Source organism: Montipora foliosa, chromosome 13 (assembly GCF_036669935.1).
Source record: "Montipora foliosa isolate CH-2021 chromosome 13, ASM3666993v2, whole genome shotgun sequence".
Taxonomy (NCBI): domain Eukaryota; kingdom Metazoa; phylum Cnidaria; class Anthozoa; order Scleractinia; family Acroporidae; genus Montipora; species Montipora foliosa.
The window spans coordinates 28,320,323-28,332,822 of record NC_090881.1 but is presented as its reverse complement, the minus strand read 5'-3'; the positions used below and the strand labels follow the sequence as shown (position 1 = coordinate 28,332,822).

The window sequence follows — 12,500 nt, the reverse complement described above, 5'->3', positions numbered from 1 at the left end:
AAACATGTCTTGTAATCTCAAAAGTTTTGTCGTTTTCTTTAAATTTCTGACTTGCCTGCTGATATCAATACCCTTTGAATAATTAATTCCCTGAAATGCATAGGCATGCTTTTAATTAGTGTGTGCAGCCTTTGCTTCTTTGAGCAGTAAGTTTACCTTGGCCAAGAGGTTGAAGTAGCTGGAACAATGGGTGCTGCAATCATTGTTGGAGTTCTTGGGCTACCACCAACAGCTATGACTTGATGTTGTCCAGGAGAACCAAGGACCTGAGAGAGGGCATAAAAATACAATGATGTTCAAATAACATTAGGAAAGGGACTTACTGGATTGCCATCAAAGTAATGATGACTAAATTGTTTGTCAAAAGATAATAATTCGACCAATACAGTCGCATTTGCAACTGAGTTTTTTCTCTTTGTGACCAAAATATCTGGAGAAGTCGCAAATTTGCAACTTGTTTTCACCTTCACTCTTTTGAAAACAAAAGGGTTAGCAGTTGCCACATTGCTGCTACTTTTACTAAAACAAATAAAGAAATGACAAAATTATTTTGTTTCTCACCATGAAGAATAATTGTTGCGTAATTTAGCAGCGATGTTACATGCTCAAATCCATTCCTAGGATCAATCGCCATTTTCAGTGGTTTCGCCATTTTCAGTGCACACAAGTATTGCAGGCTCATGTTTCGTTTTGCTTAACCACTGACAACACAATGCAGCGCAACAATTTTGCAACTAAAATTTGCAAAATTGTGACTAAATTTTTGTATCTTATCACAAAATTATAACCGGATTTTTTTTTAATTTTAAGCCCTGATAAGATGCAAAGAAATGCAGAATATCTAAAATGCCCTATGAAATTAATAAAATCTCCCAGCTCCTGTCAACTTGTGCATTCAGCACAGTGACATTAACGACCAACAGCATGATATCAAGAGTCTTTTAAATGCAGTGTTTTTATACCTCTCCACATTTTCTAAAAGCTCTAACCTTACCATAGGTGACGGTGATGAATTCACTGTTTTAGGTAATATGACAGGGGACATTCTTGTGACAGGTAAAACAGTTGAATTGCTGCCTTGTTTGGGTTGATCAGCTGTTGAAGAAAGAGGAGAATGCTGAGAATTTTAGAATAAACCCAAGGAATACAAAAGGGGGATCAGATAACTACTACAGGTAATGATCGAAACTTGTTCCAATGCCTTTCTTGTTTGCATAAATGTAACCTGAATGCAAACACAAAATGAACCAAAATCTCTCATTTCACTTTTGATTAACTTATGTCCAAGGGTCATTATGGTAATAAGTTTATGATGAACACTGTTAGAGAAGTCTGGGTGGAATTAAAAAAAACAACCAAGATTAAAAAACTTGTATATATTATATAAAAATATTACTAATTTATGCTTTGCTCGACATAAGCATGTAGCTGTCAATAAAGAAAGGCAAGCAAGCTACATCCAAGGCTATTTTTGCTTAAGACGCCCAATATTAGGTCAAGTTTGTTCAGCACCAATAGCAAGTAAAAAAGACTATGGAAATATAAATCTGGGACTAGAAATATGATGTGTTCACTTTCATTAAGTTATATCAAGAGAGCAAGAAACTAAATTTAATATACCAATGATGCAGATATATCACAGAGGCCAACTTCCACAATTTAGGTCTCCAAATCAAATTCAACCCAAACAATGAATTCAAAGCAAAACTCACTGTTGACTTTAGGTTGAGAGGGATCTTTCAAACCATCTATAACTCCATTGTTGTCTATGACACCAACCTGTCAAGCAAAATAAGAAACGAATGAAAGGTTGAGCCTTAAGTTGTGGTGGTTTAGTGAATAAAAGTATTTCCTCCAGCTCATGACTTAAGAAATAAAACTGTTTCCGTGCATTTCGCTAAAACATAATAACTTCAATCCAAATGGCTTTCTTTAGAGAAACTGAGCTGAGATCCTTAAACTTTCCTCTGGGAAATGAAGAAAACGAGTTTAATTTTCTGCGTATCAAGAGTTGTATGAGGTACTGACATGACAATTATAAACCGAAACGAGGGAAGCTAATAGTGGGTAAGGCCTACGTGAAGGATTCAAAAGTGTTCGTGAAAAGACCGAACAAGCTTTCGTTACAAAACATTTCCTACCTCTCTAGCAAAAGATTCAAGTCCACTGTCTTTATAGAATTTGATTAAGTCTTCTTGAACCATCGAAGCCTCCCGATTTACAGCTCCCTTAACTGGGGTGGATGGGTCGCTTTTTACTGGGCTAGGTTGACCTGAGCAGAGAAAGGAATAATTCAGCTTTTGAATAGATGTAAAACAGGCATACGTTGTGGATCAAACGCGCTAAAATAAAGCAAATGTTTTCTATCTTCAAGGTCGTGAATGCAACCGACGACAAATCAATCTGAAACTTACAAATCGTCCTTGTTCAAATCGCCCTTCATTGCACCTCCGTGCAATGAAGAAACAACAGCTTGTCTCGCGCTCGCACGGCACGCACGCAAACGCGGGACAAACACGTGCGGAGAAACGAAAAATCGAAAGATACAAACCCTCGATCCACAGGCTTGTCAGTGTGGCAGTAGGGTTCGACATCGGTGAACTCTATAACGAAATGGATTCTCTCACGATACAGCCAGCCGATCGCATGAGTGAATCGTACACCAAAGTTGCGCAAAGCTTCAAAGGTAAAAATGGGAAACAACTTCTCGAAATCGCCAACTTAAATTCGTTCCGATTTCTACAAGATCGCTTTTCAGGAATGCACAAATGTTATTTTTGGTGCACGATCGCTTCTCAACGCATAATACACCGTTCTTTCAAGTGAAATCTCCCTCTGCTTTCTCAGTTCTTCGCTCGAGCAGACATGTTTTTGCACCGATTTGAGGCCCTGACAAACGATCTTCGCGGTGGGGTTTAATCTTAGGTTTTGATTGGCCAATCATTAACCACGTGGCTAGTAGTGGAGCACTGCGCAAATGCGGCATTCCTTGTAATTCTTTGCTGCCTCGTTCGCGGGAAAATCATGAAGAATTTTGATTGGTCTGTGTGGTTGTGGAGGGAAAAACTTTCCGGAAAGACTGCCAGAAGAAAAATTTCCCCCCTAAAAAATGATTTCAATTTCCTTTGTTTTAAGAGTTTCCCTGGACATAGGCATGCTTTTGCAAGAAAGTGCATTTAATATTATAAAAGCTAGTTTTCATTTCTATTATTATTATTATTATTGTAAATTGTTTGAACCCAGGAGTCATATCATAATTAAGTAAAGTACGATCGTCCGGGTGAGTGTAGTCCAGATATAGACTGTTTGCGATGAAATTGATCGACGTTTCGACAACCTGAGCGGAAGTAATCTTCACAGTCAAATGATTTGTGTAACGTCAGTTGATACTATACGAACTCCGGTCGTAGATGTCATTGGTCAACTTATTCGACTGTCAGTCGACCAATAACATGGCCAATGACATCTACGACCGGAGTTCTTATAGTATCCACTGACGTTACACAAATAATTTGACTCTGAAGATGACTTCCGCTCAGTCTGTCGAAACTTCAGTCAGTGCCATTTTAAACAGCCCTTCTCAGGACTACCCTCACCCGGACAATCGTACTTTACTTAATTAATAATAATAATAATATTATTATTATTATTATTGTACCGTATACATTAAGTCCGTTAAAGTCCTGTAGTGCTGTATCATATCACAAGCTATATCACTATTCTAATTGTAACGTATTTCTTAACCGTGGTCATTGCTTGTAAAACCCTGGGGAAGAAGGGCAGTCCCTTTCTAAATATTGACTTTTATTGACTTAACCGTTATATCAACCTTGGCTCTTTTAGCTTTTTATAATAAAGGAGACAATTTTACCTTCAATCACCTTTGACCGCCACCTACTAGTTTACGATCATTTGACCAAAGAAAGGAAATAAAATATCATATTGCATTTGCCCATGCAATAACCTGCAAAATAAAAAAAATATATTCGTATGCAGTGACCATGAGTTACCGTGTAAGGAATTCATGGCGTGATAAAATTTTAATTTATATTTATAAAAATTACCAGAACCAAACAAGGTGTAACCTGCGATGGTGCTTTGTAATAGGGATCCCAAGGAGATTGGGCAACCGCCAATCATATGGCCGGAATGTGTTCCGCGTGGATAGCCCACACTCGGAGAACACATTTCCGTCATATGATCGGCTGTTGCCTAATCTGCTTGGGATCTGTACAGCGTAAGAGTCGATCTAAAAATAATTTGAGTACCTATGTAAGAGGGCATATATGTGGGACGCCCTCTCTTCCCCCTTTATTTTATCTTGATGGAATGTATTACCTCTGAATAAAGCAATGTTACATAACTGCCACCTTTTCATTCTTCAGAATGAACACGCAAAGTAGAGCAATTTTCAAGTTCTTCGCCATCATCAGCTAGTTATTTAAGATATGATAACGCAGAAGCAAACAAAGTAGCTTAATCGATCATAAGGAATTTGAGAATCGCCAGAACACATCTAAACCTAATGAATGCAGTGTTTCTTCACGGACATGCATTGATGATAATTCTTACGCAAACGTTATTTTCAAACTTTTTTTGCTCTGTTAACTCTCGAGAAATCTCTATCATCTCATATTGATTAATTATCCGCTGTTTGTCATGCAGCCAATCAAACAACCATAACTTGGTCACGGGGTAAAAAAGTAATTTCTGATGTTTGAGTGATGGCGATTTGGTCAGAAAATTGACAAAAATTTTCGACGGTAGGTGGAAAGGAACGCGGGGTGTTATGGGATGATCGGTAGATTCGTGGCGGCGGACTTCGGAGTAAAGCATGTTTTCCATGTGATCTGTAACGGTCTGCGATCGGTCTGCGACACGATCGCCAATGATAGGTCTGTGCCAAGTCGCAGACATATGGAAAAATCTGTCCCTGGCCGCGTCTGCGGCGATCTGCGGCACACGGTCTGGATGATCGGGAAAGTTGAAGCTAGTTCCACTTTCCCGACCATTACGACGCTTCCGACTAAGACAGTTTTTAATGGAAACGTGTGTCTGAGATGATCTGTGTCCTATCGGCGACACACTATTGTTCGTATTGAAACACGTCCAATCAGACTTGAAGTAAGTGCGCTCCTTTTTCTCCTCGCTTCGCAGAGGATTAGTGGTACGCTTGTCTGCGATCGCTTCAGATTTAAATGGAAACTCTACGATCGTCTGCGATAAGACCGACGCAGACAACTTCGGATGGTCGCAGACGGTTGCAGATCATATGGAAACCAGGCTTAATCCTTCTACCGGTCAGTCGACTTGTTCTCGTGGTTTCTTTAGTACAGCTTGTACTCCGATTATAATATATAGATTTCAACAAGCCTAATAGCGGAGCTCCCGTTTCTAACCCCAAAAAGCAATATAGTGTATATGGAAATACTTATGCTTCTGCATAAAGTAAGAAAATTAATCGTCATTAGTGTATACAGTTTACAGTCATCAAACACCCCTGAGTTGACAGCAGTAAACAAACAAGCCTTGCAAACAATAACCAACAATTTTAATCAACACCCTAAAACTGAAATTACACGCAAAGTAATCTCTTTCACAACATTTTCCGTATGACTGATAATCTGAACACCTCTCTTCAGTTTAGAACAACAGCAAAAATTTAACTAATAGAAAAGTCAAGCTAAAGAGTAGTAAATTCGCTTATTATATAAACACCAATGAAATACCAAGTGAGCTTTCGCGCGAAAACATATCTTCACACGTGAAACGATCGCTGTTGCTATGGTTACATATAAAAATCGCGCCTTCGTATTTTATTGGTGTTTATATAATAAAAGAATATTACATGGCCGCTTGGAGATAAGAAATTTCTTATCTCCAAGCGGCCATGTAATATCTATCCTCTGTTTACTATACTGCAGTTTCACAGTCAAACAAAGCAGCTCACGACTGGACAAAAAAGCCAATGTGATTGTTGAAACATGCCAGAATCTCTGTCAAAACGGAATTGCATACGTTTCAGGTCTTCTTCCTTTTTTTAACGAGTTTCAGAAAACATGTGAGGCAGCGAGGCATGCATTAAGAAGAAAAACATTAGCTGAAAGCCAACCGTCGTAAATTACTGTTTGGTCTCTCGCTCTATTTCTTTCAGCTTTACGGAGTTTTTCATTGAAATTTTTTCTTCCTCTCCTTCCTCGGCTTCTCTCGAGGCTTTCGTCGTCTCTTGTGCTCTTTCCTGCTTTTTATCCCGTTGCTCGTCACTAAAATTTCCCGCCAGAAAAACGCGGGTTGCAAAATGCAACGCTGCCGCGCGATTTCCCGCCAAGAAAAATTGCCCGAACTCTCCCGTCCCCAGACGCTGTCCTGCCTCCCCACCTTCACCCCGACAGTCGGTACGCACGGGTGTACGCTGACGTCATAACCAAAATTTCTCGCATGGATAGATTTCCCAAAAAATCTTCCTCATGGTGCTCCGCTGGCGCGCTTCGCGCGTCTAACCTCCGCTAATAACAATAGACCTTATTCAAGATAGCGGCCATGTTGGTTTTCAAATTGTCATGCAAATTAGCCATGTGTTATCCTGGGGGGCAAACATTAGAAAAAAGGCAAATTGCGGAAAAATCGGCTCGTCGAAATATTGAAATAACATTGCTAAAAGTACCTTTTAGAATTTAGAATTAAGTACCTTTTAATAATAATTTTATATGTTTTGATTTGCCGTTGACATTTTGATTTTCTAATACGTTAACTGCTCATTTTTCACTAAAAAAAACATCGAAGTAACTTGCGTAATCATCCTATTTAACCACTTAGGTTATAAATATTCAATGAACGTGAAACAAATCATCTGTGTGGCTAAGATGTTCGTTATAACCTCTCGAACTTATGTTGTTTGCCCCCTCAGAAGTGAGTAGCTAATTTGCATGATAATAGCAAATCCATCATGGCGGCCATCGTGAATAAGGTCTATTGACAGTGTAATTGTTCTGGGTCCAGTTGTTCAAAAGCTGATTAACGCTAATCTCAGGTTAAAAATTAACAAAAGAGTTTTACTCTCTACTCCCAAATGCTGTTCAAGGCTGATATTCGGCAAAAATTTACATTAAAAGAAGTCAATCTTGGAAAACAAAAATAAGCAAAGGAAACTTTTACCATAAAGTTGGAAATAATAAACAAAAGTTTACGCTATAATCCTGGATTAAGGTAATCGGCTTCGGAAGAACCGGGCCCTGTACCCTTTCCTCGGTGATTCGTTTTGCTGCGTTAGTTGAAGATTCTTGCACGGCCACTTCTCAAGGGTGTTTTTTTTGGTGTTAGATTAAATATTCGTATCTCTTGCGTAGAACATTTTCTCATTCCAAGGACGTTGTTTCTACGAATTCAGAATTATTAGGATACATTGATCATTACGATTTATCGTCATAGAGTGGTTGATTGTTTATCTTCAGTAAACTTTTCACTTCGTGTCAGCGTACTCAGTGTCGCACCTAAGTCAGAAGCTTGTTTTGTGTGGTATTAGGGATAAAAGCGATCACTTTCGGATCATATTTCGCAGAGCTCGGACGAAGTGTTTTTCTCGTACAACATAACAAAGTTTGAAATATGGAAGAACTTCGTTCGCCTAACGGCGTAGCCGCTTGGAAATAGTGAGCAAGACAACAAAAGAATACGTGAAAGGGAACAAGAAACGCGCTTAAAAGCCACTGGCTCCCTTTCTTCCCTCCCCTTTAACTCTAAAATTGGTTCGACTCGTTTCAGCTCGCATATCCAAACTTTGGACAACGGCAACCCTACGTCGACACTTGCTACGAAAGCACTTGGTTCCAGGAATGCTATCAACTGACAACCGGGAAGCGGACACGAAAAAGGCCGGAACTAAAATACACCCAAAGACGAAACAAACACATCAGAGAGTTCACTCACGTGACCGGCATCATACATATAAACATGCACATTGTTTTCATTATTAAACTGAAACTAAAAAATGTTTGCATGTTCAGTTTGGAATAGCAACCTGGCCAACGTGGAGGCTGTGACATCATTGATAAAGCTCGCCACACTGAAGTCGTACTACTAAGCCCTTGACAAGGCAAGAAAATACTAGGTATTTTATTCCAAATGCTGAGTGGCGGTGACTAGGTGGTAAAAAAAACACGTTATATAATAAACAAAGTTGTTCAACATACTTTTTCGGGTATAAAATTATAAGCCTACACGTTTTCGGTTTTTACGAGTAAAATAGTCAACTTGTAGTTTAAAGAGGAAATAGATCGATAAAACCGTGTGCGATGCACAATATAGTCATTCCTAATAAATAAAATAGATTCCCCCCTACCCCCCAAAAATGAAGAGTTCAATGAGTGAAAATTAATGACTTCGAAGCACCCCTCCCTCCTTAGAATTCCGTACTATCGGTCATTTCAAGTGTTATTTTTGTTACTGCCCAAAAGCCTTTGTAGCTTTTATTTCTTTTGTGTTTATTTGTTGATGCCGATGTTTTTTCCTTTGCACTGTCAACAGGTGATTGGGCACCGTATAATTTCAGTTATTAGAAAAAAACGAAAAATGTGCTCAATGGAACATAGTCTGCACATTTACGGAAGTAAAATCACGTTTACAGTAAACGAAAACTTCAGGCAGCACTGAAATCAACAGAACTTCTATGATTTCTGCTCATTTCTCTCTTGCTAGCTTCAAGTTTCTAAAGAGATAAGCAAGTTAGAACGAGAGAATTCATGACTTTCTGATGAGGAGAAGCCTGCCAAGAGACGTTAGCTGTAAACGCAAATCTAAGAGCGCTTTCCTTTTGCCAGAACTGGCCGGCTGGACCCGTCAGTTTGCAAAGAAAATGCAACAATTTGAAGGAACACTTGCGTAATCATCCCTCGCATTCTTCTAGAGGAGTATGCATCATCCTCGAAATGTGTTAATTTGAAGGCGTTGTATAGAGTTAGTTCTTCCAAATGCCCGGACTGACTGGTCAGTTCTGTCAAGTGGAAAACGTCCGGAATCTCACTTATGAAGCAGCACGCATGCGCCACATCTGCAACGCAAGCAACAGTTTCTTGACTGTCAAAAAGATTCGTGATTTCCACAGAATTGGCAAGTTCGAAACACTGTATTCAATGTTTTATCATCACATGCAGTAGTCTTTTTGACAATCAAGACATGTTTTTTTTCTCTTGACTGATCATGATGTTTTTATGGATCCGACGTTGGGCTATACGGGGTCTTTAACCTTCTCTATTTATTCATTTCTACTACTCTTAGTTGCAACTCTTTCATAGACCAAACAAAACAAAACATTATTGCTACAACGAGCTTTAATTGTACCCCTTATAATAGTAACACACGCTGTAAAATTGCCTGCAACGGTGCGTTCCCAACCCGGAAAAAAATAATTTCGATCGCGTTACCAGCGCGCGATGCAAAACAAGATGTAATCACTATCAGGAGAGTTTATCCTTAGCGACCAGTGGTTAACTTATTTAACAAATTTTCTTCTTACGCTTAAACTACGCTCGCTTCTCTCTTAAAAGGTTCCCTGGATACATCATGTAAAACTGTACCTGCCATCGTTCTGGAACCATTAACCCTTAAGGGGCTGTTACACTGTGCAATTTTTCGTGCAACTTGTCTCGCAACTCCAATGATGGGGCGACAAGTTGTACGAAACATTGCCCAATGAAAAATACCTTACAACGGCCAAAAGTACTGGGAGACAAGTTGCAGAAACCGTTGCGGAAAGTAGAATAGGCCATTTCCGAGTTGATGTCTGCCTCCTCTTCAAAGCGAGTCTAAGTGCGAAGTTTTTCTTATGAAAATTGGTTTTCATTCATATGCAAAGTAAAACTTATAACCATCGCAAAAACTTTGCACAAAAACTCGCTTTGAAGAGGAGGCAGACATCAACTCGGAAATGGTCTATTGAGTTCTACTTTCCGCAACGCTTCACGCAACGCTTCACGCAACGTTGTAACGAATATCTCAATCATTGCGTAGTGTAACATCTGTCATGCAACTTTTGTCGCAACGGTTTGTGGCACCAGCCAATGAAAATGTTCCTTTACCCTCATAAGATATCAAAAACAAGACAAGTTGTCTAAACTTCACGCGTTGCCTAGTGTAACACACATCAAATAACTTGTTTCGCATTCTGAGAACTATTGTCGCAACAAAATTGCGAGACAAGTTGCAAGAAAAATTGCCTGATATAACCGCGCCTTTACTGAAATGCAAGTTTTCTTTTCTCGAGTTAACTGCAAATACAAATGATGTAGAGTTAAGAGCATGGTACCGGATCAAAACGGTTGATACGCGGTTGGGTATTTGACCAGAAGGCTTTCTTTACTGGATCGAACACAATGATCCCAGCCAAGCTTCTCAAACAGCTGAAACAAAGAAAAAGTATTGTTAATACAGCAAAACGTTTCCTCTGGCGTTAGGCGAAGTGAAGTAAAGTGAAGTTATCAGTCTCTCCCCTTCGAGCCTTTTCCGGACTAATTTACAATGCTTTTGTGGGGGACTTTGGCCAGACTGCTTGTTACCCAGTTTGAAATTTATTTAGGAAGTGAAAGATGCCCCCGACCAGATTAGGTCAGACCACAACACCGGGGACAACGCCCCCTACTGTTTTGGAGAAGTGAGTGGGTTTTTTAACTTCCCATACTATTATTTGATTTCCAACATAGGCTATGAGACGAGATCTCCGCCCTACGGTCCTTATCCGAGAAGACTTGAAAGTCTAACCATTTGCGGGTGTAATTGCACTTTCTCCTCAGTTATTTTAAGACCCCGAGTGTTGGTCCGGCCGGAGTAGAACTCTCGACCTTCCGCGAGACAGCCCGATGCAGAACCAACTGAACCACTGGTGCGCCGTGAGCGGTGCATGCGATTGCGTCGGTTCAAATCCCGTTCTGGCCTCTGGTTTGGATTTATTTCCGGTTGTCCCGGATTCAACTTTACAACGCTTTGTAAATAATCGTTAGTTGTTGTCTGAAATCATTACTAACGATTATCTAAATTAGGCTTGGGCCGAACGAAATTTGTCCTTGTGAATGACATCTCACAAACCCATGGTCTGCTCCCGTTCTGGCCTTGTAGCTCAGTCGGTAGAGCAGCGGTGATCTAAATCCGAAGCTCGTGGGTTCAAATCCCACCCTGGTCAGAGTTTTTCTCTGTCCTTGTGTGGGCCCAATTCCAATACTAGGGTTGATCTCTGATGGAATAATTGGGAATAAAAAAACTCGAACTTGGAATCATTTCTTTGTTAATAGTCAACTGTTCGCCTCCCTGCCAGTTGGGGTTCTTAATCATGTTTCTGTTGAGTTTAAATTGTTTCTTTCAGATTATTAAAATTGGGGTGCCTGTGAACTAGCTTGATAGCTAAGAGTGCACTTCCACTAAAAAGCCTTTTTTGAGACAGTACGGAACGAAGAATTAATCAACCTCAATGTGCTTGTTGTCCTTATCCTTGTTTTGCGCCCCATCTCCGTTTTGTTTCAAGGACGCTTTTAGGGCCAAGCCGTATAGTTTTAAAGCTTCCGCGCGACGAATGTAGAACGGCAACACCTAAAAAGGAAATCGCAAGAAGGCTTCTCAATTGAGTATTGAAAGTAATTTTACAATTGGTTTGGTTTTTTCATCGCTACAAGTTGTGATTGGATTAAAAATCTTAAAAGAATGCAACAATAGACCAATTTCGATATATTAAAAATTCAGTCCTAAACAAAAGACATCATCTCGAGGCTCTGTATGAGTTTATTCCTCAGAGCCTCGAGATGATGCCTTTTCTTTAGGACTGAATTTTTAATATATCGAAAGTGGGCAATAAACCATTTTCGAATATCAATATTCAGCTTGATAGTGAGGCAGTGAGGACAAAACCAATTGGGATGAATGTGAAAAATATTAACATATCATCCACTTTCCTTTGTCTTTCTCCTCTAAACCTCACTTTCAAGTTGAATTTTAATATAACGAAAAAGTTTAAAAATAGAAGAACCGTAGCCAGGGTAAAACATATTAAAAATTATAAAAAACGTTCACTGGCTATATACAGTTAAAAACTTTCGAGCTTTCGGCTGTCAGGCTACAGCCTTCAATGGAATAGCCTGACAGCCGAAAGCTCGAAAGTTTTTAACTGTATATAGCCAGTGAACGTTTTTTATAATAACGAAAAAGGCCTATTATATTGATTTCAAGGAGTAAGGATGCCAGTTGCTTGGCAACAGGAGAAAGGACGACTGAAAAATCACTTAAGAGTCTAAGGCAAGCAACTAGTGTATCATCTCAAGTGACATTCTCAACAAATCATAAGTTATAGTTATGCCTACGGTTTAGGATTTATACACCGCACATATCACAAAGTCTCATGGCGGTTTAAAATTCTTTCTCTAGGGTGAGATCGGTCGTCATCTTGTAAAGGCGACTGGGAACCAATATTTGATCTCACCTACCCACCCAACCCATGCATGTATGTGAGAGGACAGACCACA

At 39.6% G+C, this 12,500-nt stretch overlaps 2 protein-coding genes across 4 annotated transcripts in view; both read right to left on the bottom strand.

Annotated features, from left to right (window-relative positions):
* Positions 1-2,891, bottom strand: part of LOC137983606 (transcription factor Dp-1-like) — an 11,804-nt gene extending 8,913 nt beyond the window's left edge. The window contains exons 1-5 of one of the 2 annotated variants that reach the window (XM_068830753.1): positions 2,552-2,891; positions 2,142-2,272; positions 1,713-1,779; positions 995-1,095; positions 157-266 (exon numbers count right to left, since the gene is read on the bottom strand). In XM_068830753.1, the coding sequence (XP_068686854.1) occupies positions 157-266; positions 995-1,095; positions 1,713-1,779; positions 2,142-2,272; positions 2,552-2,594 (452 nt within the window). In that variant the 5' untranslated portion in view covers positions 2,595-2,891. The remainder of the gene's footprint in view (positions 1-156; positions 267-994; positions 1,096-1,712; positions 1,780-2,141; positions 2,273-2,551) is intronic. The other variant, XM_068830754.1, reaches the window with a different exon arrangement.
* Positions 2,892-9,310: 6,419 nt separating this feature from the next.
* The window catches only part of LOC137984109 (tripeptidyl-peptidase 2-like), a 35,852-nt gene continuing 32,662 nt past the window's right edge, over positions 9,311-12,500 (bottom strand). For both annotated transcript variants that reach the window (XM_068831317.1, XM_068831318.1), the window contains exons 40-41: positions 11,452-11,574; positions 9,311-10,394 (exon numbers count right to left, since the gene is read on the bottom strand). In XM_068831317.1, coding sequence (XP_068687418.1) covers positions 10,305-10,394; positions 11,452-11,574 — 213 coding nt within the window. In that variant the 3' untranslated portion in view covers positions 9,311-10,304. The remainder of the gene's footprint in view (positions 10,395-11,451; positions 11,575-12,500) is intronic.